At 35.4% G+C, this 26,382-nt stretch overlaps 2 protein-coding genes across 2 annotated transcripts in view; one reads left to right on the plus strand and one right to left on the minus strand.

The window, feature by feature from the left end:
- The first annotated feature begins 1,540 nt into the window (after nucleotides 1–1,540).
- LOC129248598 (uncharacterized) lies at nucleotides 1,541–4,997 on the plus strand. Its single transcript, XM_054888215.1, has 2 exons — nucleotides 1,541–1,751; nucleotides 4,763–4,997. Exons 1-2 carry the CDS (start codon nucleotides 1,590–1,592, stop codon nucleotides 4,856–4,858), a joined length of 258 nt encoding a protein of 85 aa, XP_054744190.1. The 5' UTR covers nucleotides 1,541–1,589; the 3' UTR covers nucleotides 4,859–4,997.
- A 680-nt stretch (nucleotides 4,998–5,677) lies between these two features.
- Nucleotides 5,678–26,382, minus strand: part of LOC129247444 (WD repeat-containing protein 75) — a 41,697-nt gene continuing 20,992 nt past the window's right edge. Inside the window, exon 11 of the mRNA XM_054886573.1 lies at nucleotides 5,678–6,472. Within this exon, the coding sequence (XP_054742548.1) occupies nucleotides 5,987–6,472 (486 nt within the window). The 3' untranslated portion in view covers nucleotides 5,678–5,986. The remainder of the gene's footprint in view (nucleotides 6,473–26,382) is intronic.

The following is a 26,382-nucleotide window of genomic DNA, read 5'->3' on the forward strand; positions in this document are numbered from 1 at the left end:
ATTTTACAGTCAGTGTCAGAAGAAAATAACCGGTTTTTTCTTGTAACTTCAAGATATATTTCGTTCTGCTTTTTGCTGCATAATAGTCCCAACCAAGGAGGAGAAGAATCTTACGGCTTGAAGCGAATGACGACAAAAAAGTAGGATAAAGTGATTGTGCAACTTTTTAAGAGGGACCCTTCTTTGCGACTATGCCAAACTCGCACAATTCTTGCTAAAAAGGGAAAAGATGTGTGTATCAACACCATCGAACGAGGACTGAAGGAGGCGAACAAATCCTACCGTCCCACATCATGAAATCCATTGCTCTCAGAAAAAACAAACGTTGAAAAACAACAAAACAAGAAAATGGCGTCACAGTAATGGACTGGCCTTCCCAGTCCCCAGACGCCAACCCCATAGAAAATGTGTGGGAATTATGAAAACGCATCTTTGCGGAAAGCCAGTCAACTCGGGACTCAAGTTCGCAAAATCTGGTCCTCTTTGTCGACAAGCTACACAGAAAAGCTGGTTCAAAGCATTCATGTCAAAACAAATTTAAATATATATTACATATATCTTTTATACTTCACGAATAATCGTGGTTCCTTTTTTCTGACACAGACTGTATGTAAGAATTGAATGGTCTGCTTCTTGTGTTTTCTGGCTGTAAACTAGTCTAAATATTTCCCACTCATAAAGTTTTAGTATTTTGTGCAATTTTTTTTTACATTTGCAATATCTATTTACTTTTTAGTATCGCCCTTTAATTTACTGAATGTTGACATGTTCGCCTTCTAAGGCATTTCCGGCAACAACTGATATTTCTCATATTCGTATCAACCATTATTTCCGTATCAAAGAATCTACATGGTAATTAGTTGACTAGTGTGAACAGACTATCAAAATACGTGATATGAATTTTCGGCCTTTTATTTCATTAAATTTTTGTTCTCTGAAAAGTCTCTAACGTGAGATAAGATGAGGTAAGGCCATATCAAAGCTTAGTCGTGCATATCTGGTTGCTGATAATCTTTTAAGGTCTAAGCCACGCTGATAAGTTGCAGGTTAACCGAAAACGCAGATGGGCCCAAATATTTCACAAAAACCTTAATGAAATCTTACAATTGCACTACTAAGGCGATCCATTACCAGGTAATTGATGCAAATGGAATTTTTACACTATTTCTGGGTAACATCAGGCGACATTATTTTAAGAGGTTACAACACCTTTCTGGCACCATTCTTTGTATAAATAAATGGTATAAAAAATACCATCATGATCTGTGACATGAAGATCAAAACAAAAATTTTATTGAACACCAATTACTTTTTTTCTTTTGCTTAATATTTTTTACCCAAACATAATAGAAATAATGGTTAACGTATCAATGTGAGAGAGAAATATGATGTACTAGATCCAAGTGTGTGAACCTATTGCTTGGTAGTCAATTTCAATTTCTCCCTATCTTACATTTTTTTTGTCTCGAAGTAGTGTCTAAAATTTAAATATAGAAAATTGCCATCTTTACGCCATTCTGGTTTCTTTTTGCAGGTGCCTTAAAAACGTTCACAACATCAGCCTTGTTATTCTTCTCTTCGCTGCTACTATGATCTGGGCACGACCACAACGATACGCTCACATTGCCGTTATAGAAAATGATGCCTACGAACAGACCTTGCCCAATGCGCTGAGAAATCCCTTCTATAAAACGCCGCGTGTGCGTGAAGCGCTGGCTAAATCTAGTTGGTTTGGACCGGGCGAAGAGCCGGTAAGAAAATAATTGAAAAAAAGTACAAGGAAATGATAAATAAAAATAATGAATAATAAATAAAATAAAACTAATAAAAAAAAATAAAAATAAAAAATATAAAACTAAAATAATAAGAAAAAGAAAAATAACAAATAAAATAAATAAAAACAAAAAATAAATAAAGATAAAAGTAATAATATTATTAATTATTAAAAACAGAAATAATAAAAAGAATACAAACTAAATAAATAATAATAATAAAAAATGATAGTAAAAAAAATAATAATAAAATAAGTAAATGATAAAATAACTAAATTTAATAAACAAAAAATAACCATACAAAATAAAGATAATTAACAAATTAATAAAAATAATAATAACAAACAAAGAATTTGTTTCTATGTTCCCAAAAAATACCCATAAATAAGAAAGATAATTAACAAATTAATAAAAAAAATAATAACAAAAAAAATAAATTTTGTTATGCCCCCAGCGGCCCAGCGGGTTGCAGTACGGCATGCTTGTCATTAGAGGCGGCTAAAATCTGGCAGGAGAGGAAGGGGTCAGACTTGAAAAGCCTCTTATAAACCGAGTATCTCTAGCAGCAGGGCTGTAAAGCGCGTCAGGGTCGCGACCAGTAAGATCCTAATTATGGTATACTGGAAAAATTATTCGGATTCCACAGTCTAAGGGTTGGTGAAAGTAGTAGCTTATCCACATCAGTACAGGAGGGTGACACCTCACCGAAATGGCTGATAGGCTAATGCTACAATCGCCTTCGTCTCGTTAAAATCCTGTCAGGGCTTCAACTACGTTCGATGCTACATCACCATGAAGTTGGTGGTACAGATTAAGTTGAAACAACTCCTGACTAGTGTCTGATTCTGGCTCTGAACACAAACTCCCAAGAGTAGTCGAAAAAAGACCAATAAAAAATAATAACAAAAAAAATTACTTAACAAATAAACATTCGAAATGGCATCTTTCAAGGTGACTCCTTGAGTGCACTCTGGTTTGTTCTTAGCATGAACCCCTTAAGTCATATCCTGAATGAGACGGGACATGGGTTTGTATCAATGCGAACAGTCTGGAAGATGCTGGATGCATTATAACTAGCATGTATCGAAAAGACTTGCTGAGCGCACATGTCGAACAAAAATTGTCGCACTTATGGCTTACCAACAGGTCGATATTCGCCGAAACGGAGGGTACCATTTTCGCCTAATAAGATGGTGTTGTTCCAACCAGAAATTACATTAAATATGTAAAGCGAGATCCAAATACCGCTGCAGACAGATGTCGAAGATGCAATAGTCGGAGTGAGACATTAGACCATGTGTTAGCTAGATGTACCACACTGGCAAACTCTATGTACCTGAAGCGACACAAAGATATCGGGAAAATAACCACTAACGCAGATGTACAACTTCAATCAAAGCAAAATACCGTATTTCAGATACATCCCAGAACATGTTCAAGAAGACTTCAACAACCTTTTCTATTAGATACGATACCGAAATCTATACCGATGGTTCTAAGATGAACTGTGGTGTGAGAGCTGGCTTCCATTCGGAGCCACTCAACCTATCTCAGTCAATTCGTCTTCCTGACTATGCCAGAGTGTTCCAGGCAGAACTTTTACCGATCAGAGAAGCATGCAAATCACTAAAACTCTATAAGGAAGTTGGTGCAGGAGTAGCTATCTTCTCAGACAATTCGGCAGCTATCAAGACCGTAGATGCCAACTCCATTTCATTCAAACTGGTCTTACAGTGTAGAGAAGAGGTGGAATTGCTTAGTCATTGGCTTGAAATTACTGTGATATGGGTTCCCGGTCATAGGAACATACGATGTAATGAGATAGCGGCTGAGCTAGGAAGAAAAGGTTCGACACAAGACTTAACAGAGGTGGTGGCAGTCTCCACCCCACTAAACACATTAAAAGCATCCATAGCTTGACACTATCTTGCTTTAGCCGAAAGAAGATGAAAGCAAATAACGGCATGTATTACAACAAAAAACACATGACCGTCATACAAAGCCAAAGGATGTATGATCTGTTAGGATGTTCTCTGCCAAACATCTCACGCATCCCTGCAACCCTTACAGGACATTGGAAAGTAGGGGATCATGCAGCCAGATTCAACTTCCCGTCAATCCTATCTGTAGAAGCTGTCAAGCGGAAGGGGCGAAGGAAAGTCTTTTCCACTATTTGTGTGAATGTCCGGGACTAGCCAGGGCACGAATCCGATCCTTCGGTAAGCCTTTCCTACAGCAAATTAAGGAGATCTCAGACATTGAGATAAAGGATCTGCTGTTATACTTGGACTTCACTAAATGGATCTAACTTGGAGAAAAAGAAAAACAAACATCATCACACGAGATAGTGGTAGTAAAACGGTGCTGGTCACTAAATAGGAGTATTTCAGTGGAAATATTCACCCACTTCAACAACAACCTTTTCTATTATGACCGAACAATTTTAACTAATGCAACAAGAAACCATAATAGGCCAGACATTTTCTGGATCGATAAATCTCAAACGACTGGTTATAAAATTGATATTGCTGTTGCTCTGAACAAAAGCATGCAAAAAACATATGCAGAAAAAAATATCAAAATATTCTGACTTAGGGATTGATGTCAAAAGCCAGTGGAAGCTAAGGAAGGTGTACATACTACCAATTATGATCTCGGCCCATGGAGTCGTGCATAAAAACTTAGCAGACAACGTGAAAACTCTTCAACTCCCTGAATCTTAATTTTCGACACGCAGGCTTGCAGCTAAGCTGTCTCCAATTAATGTAAACCGATCATTTTTGGGATGCAATAAGTAAAAAATATTAATAATATTAATATTAAGATAAAATAATAAATAAACAAAATAAAGATTAAGAAAAACTAAAAATTTATTTAAACACATAATATGTAAAAAATTTAGAATAATAATAAAAAACAAATAAAAATAGTAATAAAATAAGAAAAAAATAGTAATAAAAAAAAATATTCATCATAATATTTACTTGCAGGTATATGACCGTCAAGCGGAGAAAATACCACGCGCCGAGATCTACAATGTGCTCGCCCACGCTGGATTCATTACACGAAGAGGAAAATTGATTTGAAATGCAGGAACGGAAATTAGAAAAAAATGTAGAACAAAATAAAATGGCAAAAAATTTACAAATGTAATAAATAAAACAAGTAGTGTACCGTTATATTATTTTGGCAAAACAGAAAACAACAGAAAATATAAGAAAATAATTCGCATTCAACTTTTTACTCTGCTTAGTGCCACAAAACGCGTTTTTTTCGTAAAATTTATGAAGATTTATGTTACTTCTATTATTGTTTCTTAATTGTTATTACTTTTCGTTACTTTCGTTACGATTTTTTTTTGTTATTGTTAAATTTAATTTAAAAAATGAAAATTTTTTTTGTAATTCTTAAAAAAATGGTTTTTAACATGTTTTGTATAATTGCCTTGCCAACGCCATATACAGCAGCACAAACATAAATAATATTTGTTTCACATCCTGTAAATTTTAAGTCATTAGCTACTGCTCTGAATGTCCTTTTGTTTTATTTTCGTTAGTTTATTTTTGTTTTGGGTTATTTGTATTTGGCTCGTTGATTGGTTTGCGACCAAAGACGACCCATCCACAAATTGCCTGAGAGATGGGAAAAATGTGTCGCTAGCGATGGCTATTATTTTACAGATTAAATTTGTAACCATGTTTTGTTAATAAACGTTTAAAATTGAAAAAAGTCTCATTTCATAAGTATATCTATATATAATTTCTTTTGAAGATTTTGCAAAAATTATGCATCTTTCGATAGGATGATTAATTTTGCGCCACCTTGTATTTCATTAACTGTGTGGCACTAGTAAATATGTATGCAAGTGGAAGTTGAGAATTCGTTGAAAATGAAAATGGCAAGCATTTAAGTTATAATTTCAGCGGCTTTATTAAAATTATTCATTGCAGTCTGTAACTTTAAGTATTGTCCAGTGTTAAAGTAAGCAAAAACTGTTTGTTTATGTTGTTGTATGCACACAAAATTATTGCATATGTACCAAGCAAAGTGAAAATAAAAAATTAAATAAGCGGAATTTTTACAAGTTACGAAGGTTTGTAATTTGGACTTATCGTTATTTCTTACATCGCTTGCATTTTCCTTTCAATTGTAGTCCGAAGTCTATTTTATCTAAAAATATTTATATACATATGTATGTATGTGTGTATGTATTTTTAAAATTCTACGACTACACTCGTCTCTGCAATGCGTTGCAACTGCGCCTCGTTGTCCGGCCGTTGTTGTTTGTTTGCCGCACTTTTCGCCGCATTTGCACTGATTTCCTCATTTTTAATGATTAAACTCTTGCGTTTCTTCAGCGCTGTCGCCTCATCCACCATTTCCACATCGCCGTCCATGGCTGTGGCATGCTTCGTCTCATGCACAATCGCATTTTTCTCTGAGCCAACGTCATCCTCCTCATCGCTTTCGTTATCTGAATCAGCACCGTAACCATTCGTAAACTTAGCACCACCATTTAGCATTTTTCTTCGGTTATACTTTGGCTTGTCTGCCTTTTTCGTCCGCTCCGCTGCATCATCCGTCTCCGTTTCCGCTTCTGCATCTTTCGCTGGTGAGTCAGCAGTTTTTAAGAGGGATTTCACAAAATCGGCGGCGAGGAGACTTAGAGGCGGCATTGTGTGTGTGGACATGTCAATAAGCTGGAAGGTAGAAACAAAAACAAAAAAAAAACATTTTAATAAAAAAATATCTACATGTGGGTATGTTTTTTAGAAAATTGACAGCAATGGTTTCTAATGTAAGTATGAATTTGAATGGCGGCCGCCGTAGCCGAAAGTGAAACACCAAAATTAAGAAAAAGTTGTTTCTAATAGCGGTCGCCTCTCGGCAGGCAATGGCAAACCTCCGAGTGTATTTCTGGAATGAAAAAGCTCCACATAAAAAACAAAACTTTATGGAACAACATCAAGACGCACACAATAGGAGCAGGGGATCGGCCAAACACCCTAAAAGGGTGTACGCGCCAATTACAGTTAAGGAAAAAACTCTACATACACCCTACTATTTTCAACTTCTAGAGAACTCGTGATAATATTCAACATAATTTTGATGTGAATGTTTACGACATTAATAGTTAAGAATGTTAGAAGAAAAAAAAGTAAAATATTGGTAACTTATAAACTATTGGCGATAAACATAGAAATCGGTGGGGGAAAAGTCTACTTACAGCTTTGGCAACTCTTAAAATACATAAGGAAATGAAGAACTTAAAGGGAAAAAACCCGTTAGTTTTCTTGATTTGCTTTATCTGTCAAACATTACAATTATTTAAATTCAGAAAGCGATTTGTAAAACACGTTTTAACTTAAAAAATGGCAAATAGAAAAGAAATTCAGCAATCAGTTCGAAATTTGGTGGTTAATCTTCAAAAAGAAAACAAATCTTACGGGGAAATTGCTGAAATAGTAAAATTAAGTCGCTCTACAGTGCAAACTATTGTCAAAAACTATAAAAAAAACCCAACAGTACCGAAAACAAGCCAAGATCTGGAAGGCCGAAGAAGCTTTCAAGACGCGATGTCAGTAGTGTCCTTAAAGAAGTCCACAAAGATCCAAAAACAAGTGCCCCAAAACTAGCCGAATACCTTGCAAGATATTCGAATATTACTGTTTCATCAAGAACAGTAATAAACGTTTTGCATGATAGCGGCCTTAAAAGTTGAACAGCACGCAAAAAGCCATTTATGTCAGCCAAGAATCCTCAACTTCGCCTGGATTTTGCTAAGGCCCATTTACAGAAAGGAATGGATTTTTGGAAGGAAAGATATTTACTGATAAAAGTTAGTATAATATTTTCGGGAATGACGGCCGAAACAAAGTTTGGCGAAAACCGAATACTGCACTTAATCCCAAAAATATTATACCTACTGTGAAACATGGTGGGGGTAGTGTTATGGTGTGGGGAGCTATGGCGGCATCTGGAGTTGGTCGATTGGTTTTTGTTGAAGGCGTTATGGATAGATATCAGTACAAGACAATATTGGAAAAAAATCTGAAGCCATCTGTGGAAAGCTTGGGCCTGGGAAACCAATGGATTTTCAAACAAGACAACGACCCCAAGCATATTGCGCATATTATTTGAGACTGGCTCCTTTATAATGCACCGAGACAGCTCAAAACACCTCCCCAGTCACCAGACCTTAACCCAATTACAAAGTTTTGACTATTTATTGGGTTGTCCGAAAAGAAATCGCCGATTTTTTAAAAGAAAGTAAATACATTTTGACGTGATAACGTCTTATAATTCGATTTAACAGGCTGCACGCACGAAAAAATGTGTCGTTACCTTGCTCATTACTGTTCATATGTAGTTACCTTGCTCATTGCCGTTACCTTGCTCATATTAGTGTTACCTTGCTCATTACTGTTCATATGTAGTTACCTTGCTCATATTAGTGTTACCTTGCTCATTGCCGTTACCTTGCTCATATTAGTGTTACCTTGCTCATTAGTGTTACCTTGCTCATATTAGTCTTACCTTGCTCATTGCCGTTACCTTGCTCATTGCATTGAATGAACTGCAAGCGAAAGGGCGGAACGAACGACAAAGCAAACAAAGCAAACGAACGGCAACGTTCGATATCTTGCTCTCTCCTACTTAAGTGAGCGTATATATGTATGTATGTATATGCGCAAATGTACATATATAAATTCACGTATTTGTATTTGCATATGCCTTCTTATTGATTATTATTAATTTGATTCACTTGAAGAATTTAAAATAAAACCAAGTTTGTTAATAATACCTGTTGTTTTAATGTTATAATTATTAATTTTTTTATTATATATGAAGGAAAAAATGTATGGTATATTAATATTTACCATATACCTTATAAGATATGTTGTCTATACTAATATTATAAAGAGGAAAACTTTGTTTGTTTGTAATGAATAGGCTCAAAACTACTGGACCGATTTTAAAAATTCTTTCACCATTCGAAAGCTACATCATCCACGAGTAACATGGATTATATTTTATTTTGGAAATAGGGCTCGAGATATAGGTCAAAACGTGGACCCGGGTAACCTTCGGATGTGTATGTACAATATGGGTATCAAATGGAAGCTGTTGGTGAATGCTTTAGTACAGAGTATTTTTCATGCCGCTCCGTGACTGGGGTCTCGAGATATAGGTCAAAACGTGGACCCGGGTAACCTTTGGTTGTGTATGTACAATATGGGTATCAAATGAAAGCTGTTGATAAGTGCTTTAATACGGGGTAGTTTTCATACCTATTGATGACTAGGGTCTCGAAATATATGCCAAAACGTGGACCCGCCGTGTCTTTGAACCGAATTAAACTAAACTTACACACATTGTTAAGTAGGTATTGAAGATGATTTCCGTATAGTTTGAATTCCTATTGGTAGATAGGGTCTCAAGATATAGGTGAAAACGTGGACCCGGGTAACCTTCGGACGTGTATGTACAATATGGGTATCAAATGAAAGCTGTTGGTGAATGCTTTAGTACAGAGTATTTTTCATGCCGCTCCGTGACTGGGGTCTCGAGATATAGGTCAAAACGTGGACCCGGGTAACCTTTGGTTGTGTATGTACAATATGGGTATCAAATGAAAGCTGTTGATAAGTGCTTTAATACGGGGTAATTTGTTATGTTATGTTATGTTATGTTGTGTTAAGTTATGTTATGTTATGTTATGTTATGTTATGTTATGTTATGTTATGTTATGTTATGTTATGTTATGTTATGTTATGTTATTTTATGTTATGTTATGTTATGTTATGTTATGTTATGTTATGTTATGTTATGTTATGTTATGTTATGTTATGTTATGTTATGTTATGTTATGTTATGTTATGTTATGTTATGTTATGTTATGTTATGTTATGTTATGTTATGTTAAAGTATATTATGTTATGTTAATGTTAACTCATTCTCTATATCCATACAAAATATCTATCAAACAAATAAAATTAAAATTTTCTTTTGAAAATGCAACCATTCAATCAGTATTTTCTTATGACGTTATCACGTTAAGCTATCGTCAGTAAACCGACTTTACAGACAACCTCTTTTTATTAAAAATTAGAATGAACTTTAACCAATTATATATTTTCCATTTTGTTCGATAATCGTTTGCCATCTTTCCGGCAAATTAATTTTTCTGCGCTCATAGAACTTCTGGCCTTTATTTGCAAAAAACTGAACCAAGTGCGATTTTATAGACCCGTCATTGCCGAAAGTTTTACCATTTAAGGAGTTCTGCAAAGACCGAAACAAATGGTGGTCTGACGGTGCAAGGTCAAGGCTATATGATGGATGCATCAAAAGTTCCCAACCAAGCTCTGTCAGTTTTTGGCGAGTGACCAAAGATGTATGCGGTCTAGCGTTGTCCTGATGAAATATGACTCCTTTACGATTGATCAATTCCGCTCGCTTCTCCTTGATGGCTCAATTTGTCCAATTGCTGGCAGTAGACATCCGAATTAATCGTTTCGTTCCTCTGAAGTAGCTCAAAATATACCACACCCTTCCAGTCCCACCGAACTGACAGCATATTCTTCTTTTGGTGAATATCAGCCTTTGAAGTGGTTTGTGGCGCTTCAACATGCTTGGACCATGATCGTTTTCGATTGGCGTTATTGTAAACAATTCATTTTTCATCATCAGTGCGTTTAAGATGCATATCTCAAGCGTTGATTCGATTTGTTAAATGAATTTCTTTCAATTCATGTGGTACCCAAATATCAAAGTTTTTTACCAGTCCAAGACTCTTTATATGCTCATGAACGGTTGGTTTTGGTATATTTAACTTCTCTCCAATCTCACGCAAAGTTACATGACGATCCAATTCGATTAAAGCCATTGATAACGTCTTCATCGACATCACTTGGCCGACCTGAACGAGGCTCATCTTTAAGTGAAAAATTTCTAGAACAGAATTTGATAAACCAATTTCGACACTGCCTTTCTTTTAAGGCTTTATCACCATACAAATCACGCAACTTTTTAGCAACCTTCTCTGCGTTTTTTCCTTTATGGAAATATCAGGTCAGTCCATAAGTTCGTGCGTATTTTACCCATAATTTCACTTTTGTACGATTTTTGCATACAAAAAATTATCGCGGAATATAACGGAACTATTTATATTTTCTTTGATATATTGTGCATTCAACAAGTGATTTTAATCGCGTGCTGTTAAAAAATAAAATGAAATCTTCGAACGCGTATAAGAGACATACTTTGAATTTTTTTCATAAAAATGGTAAAAATGCAACAACTGCTGCTGCAGATATAAACACTGTTCACGGAGAGGATACCGTGAGTATAAGGACTGCGCAAAAGTGGTTTTCAAAATTCCTGAAGTCTTTCAACTCCTACGCTTTGCTCGAACTCGTGGAAGCTGTGCCAAATTTGACAGTAGATATGATAGCTCAGAGGTTAAATTCAGCATGGAACAGTTCACAGGCACCTGGTTCAGTTGGGAAAGGTTTCAAAGCTGGCCAAATGGGTTCCGCATAGACTTTCCAACGCCAACCTTCAGCAGAGAGTGAATGTGTGTTCTCAGCTGCTGCAACGGCTTGAAAATGAAAGGTGATGGTGATGAAAAATGGGTCCTTTACAATAATCCTGTTCGCAAACGCCAATGGTTAGATAAAGATGAAACACCAGAACCGACCCCTAGAGATGGCCTTCACCCCAAGAAGATTATCCTGTCTATTTGGTGGAGTATGACCGGTATTGTTTATTATGAACTTCTGGAACCAAACCAGACGATAACTGCTGATTATTATTCCCATCTGCTATCAATCCTGAATGAGGCACTTAACAAAAATCGACCGTCTTTAGTGAATTTAGTGAATAGACGCAAAGTTTTGTTTCGCCACGACAACTCTATGAGGGCTTGCGGCCGCAAGGCAAACATTAGGCAAACTGAACGAGCTCGGATGGGAGCTAATGCCGCATCTACAATACTCTCCGGATATTGTACCTTGTGATTATCACCTTTTCCGTGGACTTCTATCCCATATGAGTAACAAGAACTACTCCTCAAAAGAAACTATAAAAAGGGATATCGAAGAGTATTTTGGCTCCAAGGACAAACAATTTTTTGAGCAGGGAATTAAAAATTTGCCTAATAGTTCGGAAGACATTATAAATAATGAAGGCAAATATATTATTGATTAATAAATACTTTAAAGATCTTTTTTATTAATTTTAGAACCACCTTTAAAAAACGCACGAGCTTATGGACTGACCTGATATTATTGTACATAAAGGTGTAAAAAATTTTGATCAAAGGTTTGAAATTTTGATTCAAATTTGCGTATTTTTTTTAAATTAGTACAAAGTTTGAAAATTTGAGTGAATTTTTTTTTGTTTTAATAGAAAACATATTTTTATAAAAAGTGAAAAAAATTTGAAAGTGTAATAAAAAATTAAAAAAAATGTTATACAAAATAAAGAAAAGTTATAAAAAATAAAAATATTTATAAAAAAATGTATAAAAACTAAATAAATAGCCAAAACCTCGCAATATATTTCCTTGTGCTATTGTAGTACACACAGATGTACGTGCATATGCAAGCAAATGCGCCTTATTGTAGAAAAAATCGCCGAGGTCGCTTTACAAAAAATGCCCACCAGTCGAGATTACGAGAGATCGAGTTTACGCGCACTTGTCAATTGAAGGATGTTTTTATTGTTTTTTAGCCGCAAGATTATTTCAAATTTAAAACGCAATTCCCAAAGTCAATAAGTGCATTTTTTGTTTCGCTTTCAGCCAGTGGCTGTTTGTAGCTAAGAAGTGGCATAAACAGAAAAAAAAGAAAGTGCATTAGAAATAAACTCTACAATGAAATAAAGAAAGACAAAACCGAACCTTATAAAAACCCAGCACATGTTTTTAGTGAAAGCTGGAAATGAAATATTCATCAAGCAGGTATGTTCAGGCATGCACCTCAATTGCGAAAGCCATTTAAGCCTTTAATTGAGCCCAAATGCTAAGCATAAGATGAGTAGTAAAATTCCCCATGCAACTCTGTGAAAATTGCTTAATAAGAAGAGCAAAGTATATTCTTTGAGAAAACGAAATGTCTTGAAAATAATAAAGAGAAAAGTTGAGTACTTTTTAAATTTTTTTTAATTTTCATAAATTTTATATAAAAATATAATTTATTCTATTGTACAGCAAATGCCATATAAAGTTTCAAACTTTGTACAAGATTTATAAAAATACAAAAAAAAAATCATGAAAATTTAAAACTTTTCGTACTTAATCTTGTCGTAAATTGCGTGAGAAATTTTACAATGCATACGAGAACAAATTCGCAGAAAAAAGTTCCGTTATTTCCGATTTTGTTCATATGCACTATCTACTCATAAATTATACTCAGTTTAGTGGCAAATTTCGCGCGGACCTAAGGAATATCGCCTTGCAGTGATTGCATTATAGAAGTAGGGTAAAAACACAAGTGAGATGTACGAATTGCTGAAAAAACTTAATATTTCTAGATAGAATGTTTGTTAACCGCGCGGTCAATGGTTTTTCCCAAACGTCTGAAGTGACAGACAGAAAAAGAAGTGGTCGTTCTTGCGTTGCTCGAACCAGTGCAGCCATCATAAAAGTCGTTCGAGAAGGAGTTCGCAGAAATCCTCTTAGAAAGCAGAAAATCATATCCAGGGAAATTAATGTATTGACCAGATCCATGTTAAGACTAATTAGTGATGATCTCCAACTCAACGTCGCTCAACTAGTCATCTTTTGGCAACGCGCTTGAAGAAAATTAGACTCGACAGATGCAAGCAACTTCTTCGGTGGACCACGTGCCACCTTTTCACAGATGAGAAAATTAAAGTTTTTAATAAGCAAAACGACAAAATCTGTGCTAAAATTTCTAAAGACCCAAAAGATGTTCTTCCAGCAAGATTCCCCTCCAGCCCATAAGGCAAAAAACACCCAGCAGTGGATAAAACAACCAAAATTCCTGGGTTCATAGTCGCAGAAGATTTGGCCGTCTGGAAGTCCAGATCTGAATGCTTTGGACCACAGTTTGTGGTCAGAATTGCAGAGCATGATTTGTCGAGGACCTCACAGAAATTTGGAGTCTCAAACAATCTTTGGTTCGAGCAGCAACGTCAATATCCATAGAAACCGTTTGAAGGCTTGTGTTCATTGTGTGACCATTTCTAATGAAGATTTACAATTTTTTGTTTTAATATTTACATGATTTCTAACTTTATTGAGAAAAATATTATAATTTCATATCTATAAGGGACTTAACTTGTAACAGAACTTATGGCAGGACTAAGTATAACAAAGTGCACGTTTGAAGTGGCTCAAAATTTGCGCTGATTTGTAATTATTTTTGCTCCTGACGGTATTGTCGATTTTCTTCATAAAACGAGCGCACGATTACCTCAGCCTAGTGCACTAGTCCGCATCAGTATAATAAACAGATTAGCTATCAATTGAAGTACCATTTCGATTGCGCACCTGAGCAACAAAGTCAACCGCATTGACACTAATCGAAAAAAAAATTATAATGGCTTCGTGGAAAAATTTGCCAGATTTGTGCATATACGGGGAGATCAAAAAGTTCAGTCAGATAGCAGACTGAGTAGATTTTTGGACATCGTCATCTAGTTCAAGTTGATTACTGCCAAAAAGAACTGCTTAAGAGACGGCTGGTTAGGTTTCTAGTAAATACTGAAACCCCATTCTAGTGTCATTTGTCTAGCTGGTCTGTGACATCTATGCACCTAAGATTATTAACTTTTTTTTAACTACAAATATCGTCTTTCAGCCAGCAGGCCAGCCGTCACCTTTCCATATTTCGTGCTCGATGTTGCTTGGCTGCCAATCTAGGGTAGTCGCTTTGCGCTCAAATCGCTTTTTCTCCACTGTCCGACGGCAGTTGCCCTGTGATCTGCATCAATAAGACTACATAGACTGCACGGTGCGCTGAGTGATGAATACTATACCTCAGACTATTACGCAATACGTTGAATGTACACCCTGCGCAACAAAATGTTTTGACTATTTTTCTTCGGTTGTTTTTGAGTATTTTTATTTCTGTAATTTTGTTTTTTTTTTTCATTATTTATATTATTTTTTCTTTTATTTCCTTTTTTCCTATATTTTTCTTTTTTTTAACTGTTTTTCTTAACTTCTTTGGTTGGTTGGTTGGTTGGTTTAAGGGTGACCCCGCATCGGAGTGGGTCCGTTGTGTTGCCCTAGAGCTCATTATATTATATGATTTCCCCACCTGACCGAGATTTTTATTATAGATTCTGGTAAAAGATATTAATTCGTTTCGAGAATTTAATGAGAGATTCGATTTTCAGGTCCAAGAGTACTGAAAGATTGTCAATTGTTGGAGAGCCTAGAAGAACGAGTCGACTTCTGGCTAGACCGGGACAACTGCACAGCAAATGCCTGCTCGATACTTCCTCATCTTCGTCCTCGCAGTATCCACCTTCTAACTTCTTTCCTTTTTTATTTTTAAATATATTTTTATATTTTTTATATTTTTTTATGGTTTCTTATATTTTTTTATAGTTTTTTATATTTTTTTATATTTTTTATAGTTTTTATTTTTCTATTTTTATTTAACTTTTTCTGTTTTTATTTTATTTTTTATTTCATTTTTTATATTATTTATAATATTTATTTTTTTAGAGTGAATTTCAAAGGAAAATAATGTTTGTTTTATTTTTATTTGTTATTTAATTGTTTTATTTTTTTATTTTTTTATTATTATATTAATTTTTTATTATTTATTTTTTATTATTTATTTTTTATTATTTATTTTATTTATTTTTGTAATCTATTTTTTTTATTTTTTTATCTATTTTTTTTAAGTTTTTATTTTTCTATTTTTATTTTGTTTTTTATATTATTTATTTACTAATTTTTAGCCTGAATTTTTAGAAAAAACATGTTTTTTTTTTAATTTTTTATTTAATTCTTTTATTTTTTTATTATTTACTTAATGTTTTTTAAATTTTTATCGATCTTTTTATATTTCTATTTTCATTTCATTTTTTTCTATTTTTATTTCATTTTTCCCATTTTTATTTTATTTTTTATATTATTTATTTATTTATTTTTTTAGTCTGAATTTTTAGAAAAAATAATGTTTTTTTTTATTTTTTAGTTATTATTTAATTCTTTTATTTTTTATTATTTGTTTTATTTTTTATCTATCTTTTTATTTTTTTATCTATTTTTTCTTTTTTCATCTATTTTTTTATTTTTCTATTTATTTTTTTATTTTATTTTTAAACTTATTTTTCTACTTTTTTATTTATTTTATTAATTTTTTTTATTAGTTTGAATTTTTGGAAAAAAATTAGAGTTTTAATTAGTCTACCTACTTTTGGTATAAAACTGCGTGCAGATTTCTGATATTTTTTGATTGATTTTCCATATAAAGAATGCCTGAATTTTTTTATCATGACAAACCGGAAAATATTTTTAAAAATTTAATTGTAAAAACGTCTTAGAGTAAGGTTTTTACGACATTGGTTTTTCCATAGCAGAAGTACACTCGAAGGTGTGCCATTACCTGTCGAGGGACGATTATTTCTATCATTTCGTGTCTTACGCTCACTCTGGGTTCCGAACACAGGTTCTACTGAATGATAAGTCACTATTTCGTAAAAATAAATATATTTCTGACTTCTGCAAATAAATTCTAAATTAGACGTTTTACTTTTTTTGTAATGATTCAACAGCTACCGTAAAATGATATTTTTCGAGGGTCTTATTTTTTGTGAATTTCTATTCTAACAAAAAAAGTGAAAATGAAAGTTACAACATCATCTCTCATGAAAGGTTCTCGGAAGATCACTTTTTTCATTCTCTTAACCCGTAACACCTTAAACGAAATTTGGATGCTCAGCGATATGAAAATTATAATAAACCACCTTCCACCGCATTTCATGCACTTTTTAGCGCCCTCCATTTATGTGTGGGTATGTATGTATGCACAATACTACATTTATACACACAAATATACCAATTTCACGGCAGATAATTCTAAAAATATATTAAGCAGCCAATTAAATTGTTTTGAAATTGCCTAGCCAGCTGTTAGGCACATATTAAATCAAGAACTACATACATACACACACATATATATATATATACATTTGATATTAGCATACGTTGGTATGTAGTAAATTTTGGCAGGCATACTTGTGTGGAAGGGTCAAAGTTTGAAAGGAGATAGTGCCTGATAAGCCTCCCTGAATAAACACATTCGCAATTATAATAAAATTGTATTATTGCATAACTATAATTAGAAGCTTTAATTGATTTTATTGGGTATTGTATTAAGTTCAGTTAGAAATTCGGGCACACTTTCAATATATTTTATCTTCTTAATAGTTGATCTTGCGGGCAGATGACATTTTCCAGTGTCAAATTTCTGTGCCCTCTGTGCGAAAAACTGGTGCAAGTAAAAATTTAAATTCAATAAAAGAATTTCGCAGCGACGGAAACAAATATTAGACCTAGACTCAATGGATGCAACAAAATTTTCCAGTTAAGCTGTCATAGCTGCTGTTTCTGGACTGATGGAGTCAATCCAGTCTACTTCAGGGGAATGGCTTTTTTCGATATTATCAACTTTTAACCGTAGATGCGAAAATTGATCTCTGATTAATTAGATGGTATGAGTTCATAACGTCAATTTGTTTTTTAATTGTTTCGGATCTCACTAAACTTCCAGTGCATTCCATCAAAATATAAATTCTTTTAGAGGTGATAGCAATTTTCCCTTCTCACTCCACACCAGAATTGAACTATTGTAACAAACCTCATGTGGAGGTCTTCACTGATCCATGTATTTTTATGTGCTCTCGCAAGGCAGAGAGCGCTTGTAGGTATGTACGACGTTACTTGACCCTCATTAAAAGAGTCTCCCAAGCCACTCAGCGGAATGAAGTTGATAAAGGATGGTCAGGTGCACCACTTGGGTGCACGCTAACAGGACTAGCCATAAAACACAAATAAATGCAGTCCCGATATAAATATAACATTTACTTTCAAGCTTGAAAGTTTCATGGCAATCAGAAGTCCGTGCCTCTTTGTTCAGCCAGAAATATTTTCTCTTCATTCAGTTCTATTGCAGTCCGAAGTCTAAGCTGCCTTACTGATCTATTTATAACATTTTCTCTTAACGGAGCTGCACGGCAAGCCGAGGTGTGAATATCTTTATTGATTCAGATAAAATAGTTTCCCTTAATGGAGCTCCACAGCAATCCGAGGTCCGTGTTTCCTTATTCACTCAGAAAATTGTTCCATTAATGGAGTTCTACTGCTGTAAGAAGCCCAAGCCTCCTTGCTAATCTAAATATAATATTTTCCCTTAATGGAGCTCCACAGCAATCCGAGGTCCGTGTTTCCTTATTCACTCAGAAAATTGTTCCATTAATGAAGTTCTACTGCTGTAAGAAGCCCAAGCCTCCTTGCTAATCTAAATATAATATTTTCCCTCAATGGAGCTCTAGAGTAAGTCGAGGTCTGAGTATCATTATTCATACAGATGTAATAGTTTCCCTTAATGTGAGCTCCACAGCAATCTGAGATTCGAACCCTGTTCATCCAAATGCATTTCCCCTTGATGGAGCTCTACGACAGTCCGTGCCCCCTTATTGAGCCAGAAATATTTTCCCTTAATGGAATTCTACTACAGTCCGAAGCCCAAACGACTTTGCTAATCTATTTTTAACATCTTGTATTAACGGAGCTGCACGGCAAGCCGAGGTCCGAACCCTATTCATCTAAATATATTTTTCCTCAATGCAGCTTCTCGATAGTCGGAGTTCCGTGTCTGCATACTCAGCCAGAAATATTCTACCTTAATGGAGTTCCATTTCAGTCCGAAGCCCAAGCCCCTTTGCTGATCTAAATGTAATATTTTCTCTTAACGGAGCTTCATGGCAATCCGAGGTCTGAGTGTCTTTGTTCATACAGATATAATTAAAGCTTCATTTAATGGAGTGCCACAGAAATGCGAGGTGTGAACCCTCGTCATCCAAATATTTGGATTTAATAGAGTTCTACTATAGTTCGAGGTCCGTGTCTCCTTATTCAGTCAGAAATAGCTTTCCTTAATGGAGCTCTGCTACAGTTCAAAGTCGAAGAATCCTTACGCATCCGAATAAATATTTTCCTGTAATGGAGCAACACGGCAGTACGAGTTACAAGCCTCCTTATGCAACCGAATAAAATATTTTCCCTTAATCGAGCTCCAGGACAGTCAGCGGTCAGAGCCTCCTTATTCAACCGGGTATAATATTTTCCATTTATGGATCTCTACTTTAGTGCAAGGAAGAGTAGAGATATTCGCAACTTCAATGCTTATCAAACAGTGTTCAGGTGCCCATGAACAAATTAATATTATCAGGCAGTCCATATAATTGACACAGCCGAGTATATTCTGCGTTTGAACGTGGACTCGAAGCCGACTATGGATTTGACACATCAAATGATAAAACAAGTTTTTTTTCAATAGCGGTTGTCCTTCGACAGGCAATGGCAAACCTCCGAGCGTAGTTCAGCCATGAAAAACCACCTGCCATTCGGAGGCGGCTTTAAACTGTATAGTTCTCTATTTGTGGAGAACCATCAAGACGCACATCACAAACTGGAGTGTCAGTTCGGACGGGTATGCCATTAATTTGTTATCGAACTTTTTAGGCTACCCAATAAAAATGTGTTAGTTTAACAAAAATGAAATACATTTTTCTAAACTTATCAATACTTTTATATTTTTAAAGATTTTTAAATCAAAATATGTACGAGTACACTTTGAGCTACCAAAGAGTTGAAAAGAGTCAAAGCCATAAAGAAATCATCAATGCACGCGAACGCATATTTTTTTCTAAAATAAAAATGTTTTTAATTTTTTCTGTTTATAATAAAAAAAGGTAGCTTGTTGTAATGGCAAGCGATAGCGAAATCATTGCAAAGCAATAATGATTCAGAAGGAAAGCAAGTGAGCCTGCACTTTCGAGTAAATTGCAATCATTCGAAAGTAGGGAAGTAAGTAACCAGTTAGAACTGGCCAGAACATGAAGTCACTTGCGGAAGCTGCTCGAAGGCAAGCAGATTATGTATGTATGTATGTACAGCATATAGTAGCAACAACGATGATTGATATGACGATGATAGCAATGATTTGAATGTCGGTGAATGACTTAAGAAATCTTGAGCTTGCTCCCGAGTAAAGATTACGCATGACACATTTCGCTGGGGGTATAATACATACACACATATGCACGATTATAAGCAATGATGGCACAAATATTCCATGGAAAGTTAATTAATGAATTTCCTAAAAGTGCGTTCGTCATAAGCAACAACAATAAATGGGTAAATTTCAGGCAACTGCCGTTTAATGTCGGTAGCAGTCGTACATATAAACAAGTAACTCTCTTAAGTGCATTAATTAATTTTCCAAATTGACTTAGACCTAACTGGCTATCCACTTATCCGCCCCACGCAGCAATGCTCCTCCTCATCACTGGCCGTATAGTTGAAGGCACTCTTTGGACATAAGGTGTCTTCGCAACGCAGCCAAATGAGTAATACCCATTTTTATTGATATGAAAATGAAACTCAAACTGACAGTCATAAAATGCGTTTGACCTGCTATATAAATAATTAAGCACAAGCGCAACCAAGTCACGGACAGACAGAAGACAGAATGTGCAGCACAGTGTTGCCAGTGGTGAAGATTTATCTTAAAAATAAAGGTTTACAAAACAAAAATAAATCTCAAAAAAATATATGAAATCTTCACAGTGAAGACAATTTCAATAGTTGGACAGTTGGAATAGTTAGACAAATTTGCGATTTTCGTCAACTTTTGTATCCTACACCTTATAAAATAAAGTTTCAAACGATGTATGTACCATACGTTAACCCTTTGAGGACGCGTGTCGGCATATAGCCGGCCAAGCCGTTTTACTGTTACGGAAGCGTATCGGCATATAGCCCCCCACAATTAGTTCGTAGCTACAAGACTCGCGACGTCTGTCATTCTGAGCAATAAGATACGCAAAGGTGTAATAAAAGAGTCACGTTTTCATACAAAGACCTTAGGGGCCATTAGCGATGAAGTTTTATCTTCCTTATAACGTAAACTTACGATGTGAGACGACGGTAGAGTCAGAACGAAATTCAGTTCTTCGATTCGGTCTCTCAGTGCCACTGCCAGAGGAACCAGCAGTCTTTTTATATATTTTATAGTTTATCCTACGCACGATCGCTAAGCGATCTAGAGATGATATGTGGGACAGTGACAGTTTTGACGAATATTACTTGGAATCTGATAAGACGCAAGATGACGGCATTACTTCGTCAAGTGGAAGTGAAATCCATGCAATAAAGAATCCAAATAATAGAAATAGAAAAATAAAAACAAAAAAATAAAAAATTGTGTGCACTTTCACTTATTGTGTTGCATGATGGAAAGAATTCAGAAGAGGTGTCCAAGATCAGATCGTTCTCAACAGATTTGAAATAATCAGTTAATGGCTGAAGTCACCGGGTCATGACAGAGGTTTGTTTACGAAAAAACTGAAATTGGCTTTGTGATATACGAAAAAATTCAGCACAGTTTTCGCTCGTGTCGCTTCGTTGCCGTCAGAACAACTACTGGTTGGACGCAAAGATGATAGAATAAAAGGTTGCGTCTTCCGAATTCGCAGTGTCGTCAGACTCTATGAATAAACGAACAAAAGGAAGGGAAATCACTTGTTTGTGAAGAGGAAGAGTAAGTGAAAGCAATGGAAACAACCAATCACAAGAAATTATACACACACACACACAATTTCTTGACATGGCGTCTTTCGCAAAAAAAAACTGCATTTGGAAGCAAATGTGCTTTGTGCTTTCACAATTTAACAAACGGCACTTCGCTTTCCTTAGTTTGTATAGTTTAAATCTTACAAATCACAAGATTGCCAAGCCATTCACTGATTTTTTACAAACATGGAATTTTTCTTCCTTTTGTTTCATTCGTTCCTTTGCTATGTATTGATAAGAGACTTGACGCCACCTTCAGTATTCAATTCGTGTTGGATTGGGCGAGTGTGTGAAAGGAGCGAGCAGAATTCGACTGCCCAGCAGATTGGCCAAAAAAAAGATTTTTAGAGGTGTGCTCTTTAGCAGACCGTTATTTGGCTCTGAGCCAATTTGACAGAATCAGTTGATGGGCTGACGTCACTTGGCATATGTTTACAAACAAACAGAGATTGTGTTAGTAATATATGAATAAAATCAACCAATGACTCTTCGTTTGCCGTCTGAACAACTGAATGGGAAGAGGGTGTGAACACATCTGAAATGATCGTGCAGAATTCGGCTGCCAAATCTCTCAGACGAATATGAATCTCTCACGTGGCAGCCGAAGTTCCCCTCACAATTATTTTTTTCACCATAGTTAAAGAGCAAACCTGGTAAATCTAAAATTTACCCTTGATTGTGTTGCTCACTACACTTACGCATTTTTTTTCCTTGTTCACTCCACTCGGGAGCATAGGGCCTCGACAAGACTCTTGCGTTGGTTTCATTAATCTATTTTGCTTTCTGGCAGGGTAGGTGATTAGTCTGCCGCTACCAGTGGCTTTCGCATACATGTGGTGAATTTTTAATTTTTATTTTTGCATTTATAAAATAAGGTTTAAAAAACTTTCCGTTTTGCTTAAGTTACTTTTTAATAAATTTGTTGCTTTTTTTTTAATTAATGTAAAATTACATAATATACTCAATTTTTGCTGCTCTATAAACGAACTATTTTTGTACAATAAATTAGAATTTTATGTATTAAAATGTCTAAAAACAATTTTTTTGTTTTAGTTTCTTGAGAATTTCTTATCACGAATTGACAGAATTAAAAAAACAAATTGTCTGGCAACTCTGCCAGCTCAACATACAAATAGTTAACTGGAATTACAATTACAAGGAGAAGAAGAAGAAGAAAATAAGTAAAAATGCATATGCATGTATGAAATAATAAATGAAAATCGCCAATTATAATAAAAAAATACGCTTGGCAAATGCACAAAGCCACCACATAGGAGATGGGTTGCCGAAAAACATACACGAAATACACAAATACAGTAGATGTTGTTGTGCTGAAGAGTTGGTTTTATTGTATGCAAATAATCGCAGCAATTAGCCGCATAAAATATGACCCCACAGCCGCATCAAATGCTTAGCAGTGAGCAGCGATAAAAATAGCAATAAAGTAGCCAATAAGGTGGCAGCTATCAAAAAATAAACCGGCCAAAAATATATGTAGTTATAAAATAAGTGGAGGAGGGGAAGGCGAATACGAAGAGGAGGAGGAAGCGGAATTAAGGAATCGAGCTAGCGAAAATCGAATTTCCTTGTAAACCGGAACGCTAATAACTTCTACACATGAAGCTAATGAAGTGGCTGGTAGCTAAGCAGCTTTCAGCCGGGTTAAATATAACTCAGAAGGTTGCGGGTTCTGAGACCAACCAAAAATGGCAAATAAACTATTTATTCTTTATATTCGGCTTCTACCATGAAACTCATTTTGAAACGCTAGATATTATTTGAAAAAAGTAGGATGATAAAACTTGGTGTTATTTCAAATGTCCTGTTATATAAAAATTAAGTGAAGTAAAAAGTTTACAGCATTTTTTCGATTTCTGAAATTAATCTATTTTGTATTATCAGATTTATTATATGCGTTAATTTTTTTATATAACTTGTCCAGCGTGAAGAAAATTCCATGGTTCCACGGATGAAGAGATCCTCGCCCCTGAATTTTGTAAAAAAAAATAGGTAAACATTTTAACCTGCTAATTTCTATAAGCCTCTTTTGAGACCAGTTTTGCACCAAAAATAAAATTTTACAAATACTTGAAAATGTGGCAATCCCTTGATGTCAGCTGTTGACTATACACCCCATGCTTATTATTATTGATTGACTGTTTGTGCACTGCGACACGAAGAGATCTATGGCTGCACGCATATAGTCTACTCAAACAGTTTTAGGTTGTTAATAAGTCCTAAATTTGTTGCAGGTTTAATTTCTACCAGGAGGTTTGGATCTATAACCCCATTTCCCAGGTAATTTAGTCTGCGTCGTGCCACTGTTGGGCAGTCGCATAGAAAGTCTTCTGCTGTTTCTTGTGCCTCTTTGCAGAGTCTACAGGAATCGTTTTCTATCGCACCTATATTTTTCATGTAATAATTAAGTTTACAGTGTCCTGTTAGTAGTTCACTGTAAAGTTTTATATCCTTTCTGCTTAGGTTCTGGATCTATTAGTCTTTTCGACTGCCGCATGCTCGATTGGGCTCTCCAGTAGTCGATTAGGCCTCGTTGTAGCCTGCTCACGTAGAAATGCACTTTTGAAGCTGTTATTTACCCTGCAGAAAGGTTCAGGACCTATGAAGGGCATTTTTCGCTAAAGTGTCCGCAATTTCATTCCCTTCATACCCCTCATGTCGCGGAACCCACATCAAGGTAACAGAGTTTCTTGATGCTAGAGTGTTGAGAATTTCCAAACATTCCCAGACCAATCTTGATTGGAATGAGAAGCTATCCAGCGATTTTAGAGCTGCTTGACTATCCGAGAGTATGTTAATATTGGCACCGCGCGTGCCTCTCCGTAGATATTTTCTGGCACACAGCTGTAAGGCGTGGACCTCCGCCTGGAAAATGGAAGTGGTTGCTTTACAACCTCCTATCCATGCTCTTCGCACTTCTGGCGCATCATACAATAGTGAGCGTCTAGTGTTAGCTTAACTAGAACAACACCTTTCGTATTTCTGGTAGATCGCCCACATAAATCTGGCCAATTGTTAAGTTAATCAGATGACAGCAGAGTTGGGTATTTGCTCAGATGAGAGTAGCTTTTAATAGGTGATTTTTCGAATTTCCCCATATAAACAGCTTAGTGTGACTCAACCACTACTATTTTTTTTTTTGTTTTTTTTTTTTTTAAATTGGAAAAGTAATGAATTACAATCACAATGATTTTAAAGCATTAGCGGCTCGGCCATCAGCTTATTATTTTCTATTTTTGTTCTGGGATGTGATCAATTTTCCATATGTAGTTATCATCCGCTTCAGCAAAGAATTACAGACGCCAATTCGCCGCCCAAAACGTTCCTTGGGGTCAATACATATGGCACGCACACAGAGAACTTCTGCTTGCGACGAGCCTTAAATCATTGATTCCAAAGGTTTTTCTGGCTGATCCTTAGTTCCTGGACAATGGAATAAGTGCTCGCATACCGGGCCAATACTATGATTTCCCGGATTTTATCCGATTAGAATTATTATTATTTCCAAAATCTCCAAACTATTGTAAACAAAGTTGAAAAACACAGCAAAGACTTCGGGCTAAACATAAATATTGACAAAACCAAATTTATTATATTATGGCAAAACAATAGAAAGAGTAAAACGTTTCAGGTATTTGGGTGTATGGCTGAATGACCAATGGGACCATGATCAGGAGATAAGAGGCAGAATAGAAATGGCTAGACCGGCCTTCATGAATATCAAAAAGATACTGACACGCCGGGATATACCAATCGGATTAAAGACAAGATTTTTAAAATGTTATGTATGGTCAACACTCTTATAAGGATGCGAGGCCTGGACATTGAAAACCGTAAGCATACACCGACTAGAAACTTTCGAAATGTGGTGCTACAGAAAAATGTTGAAAATAAGCTGGAATGAGAAAATATCAAATGACGTAGTGCTAAATAGAATGTAAACCGCTAGGAACATGCTTACGGACATAAAAAGGAGGAAAGTCGCTTATTTCGGACACATAACAAGAGGTGACAAGTATGATATTTTAAAACTGCTGATGCAAGGAAAAATTGAAGGACAAAGAGGAATTGGTAGGAAGAAAATGGCATAGCTAGACAACATCAAAGAGTGGACACGCCTCAAAACAATCGGCGAACTAACAGCAGCAGCGAAAACAGACAAAAATATAATGGCATCATTAATAATATGACCTGACAACCGTACGACTAAGATCACAATGACGTTTGTATGTAATCGCGAACATCCAGCATGGATACGCCGATTAAGAAGAAGAAGAAGGATTATCAGAGATCGTGCTTCCTTTTCGAAATCCATATTATTGCTTTGCATTCAATACCGCGCTGAGCCCATAAGCAAGCAATTTTTCTCTTTTACTACCTCCATTTTGGAAAGCTCTGAGACCTAACTTTCATCGAACATCAAATTCCCTTGTTACAAAAAAAACCCAAAAACCAGCCTGAAATTGATAACTCTCGCTCTCACTTTTTAGGGATTTTGATAGAAAACTATGCCAGAGCACTAGTAACAAATGCAAAAAAAACAGGTCTTGCTTTCTTACTTGGCATAATCGAGGAAAAATTTCATAAAAAATTAAATATACGGAAAACAGGACCACAATTCAAAATTTCAATATATCAACTAAATAATATTTAGGCGTCGAGAACTAGACCTAGATGAAAGGAGGATAAGCATACAATACCATGGCTTGTATAGTATTTACTCGTACCTACCCCATAGTCTAGTTT

Source organism: Anastrepha obliqua, chromosome 5, assembly GCF_027943255.1.
Source record: "Anastrepha obliqua isolate idAnaObli1 chromosome 5, idAnaObli1_1.0, whole genome shotgun sequence".
Classification (NCBI taxonomy): Eukaryota; Metazoa; Arthropoda; class Insecta; order Diptera; family Tephritidae; genus Anastrepha; species Anastrepha obliqua.

Coding starts and splice junctions, on each gene's coding strand:
- LOC129248598 (XM_054888215.1), top strand. CDS start 1,590: ATGATCTGGGCACGACCACAACGATACGCTCACATTGCCGTTATAGAA. Junction 1,752..4,762: donor TTGGACCGGGCGAAGAGCCG/GTAAGAAAATAA, acceptor ATTTACTTGCAG/GTATATGACCGTCAAGCGGA.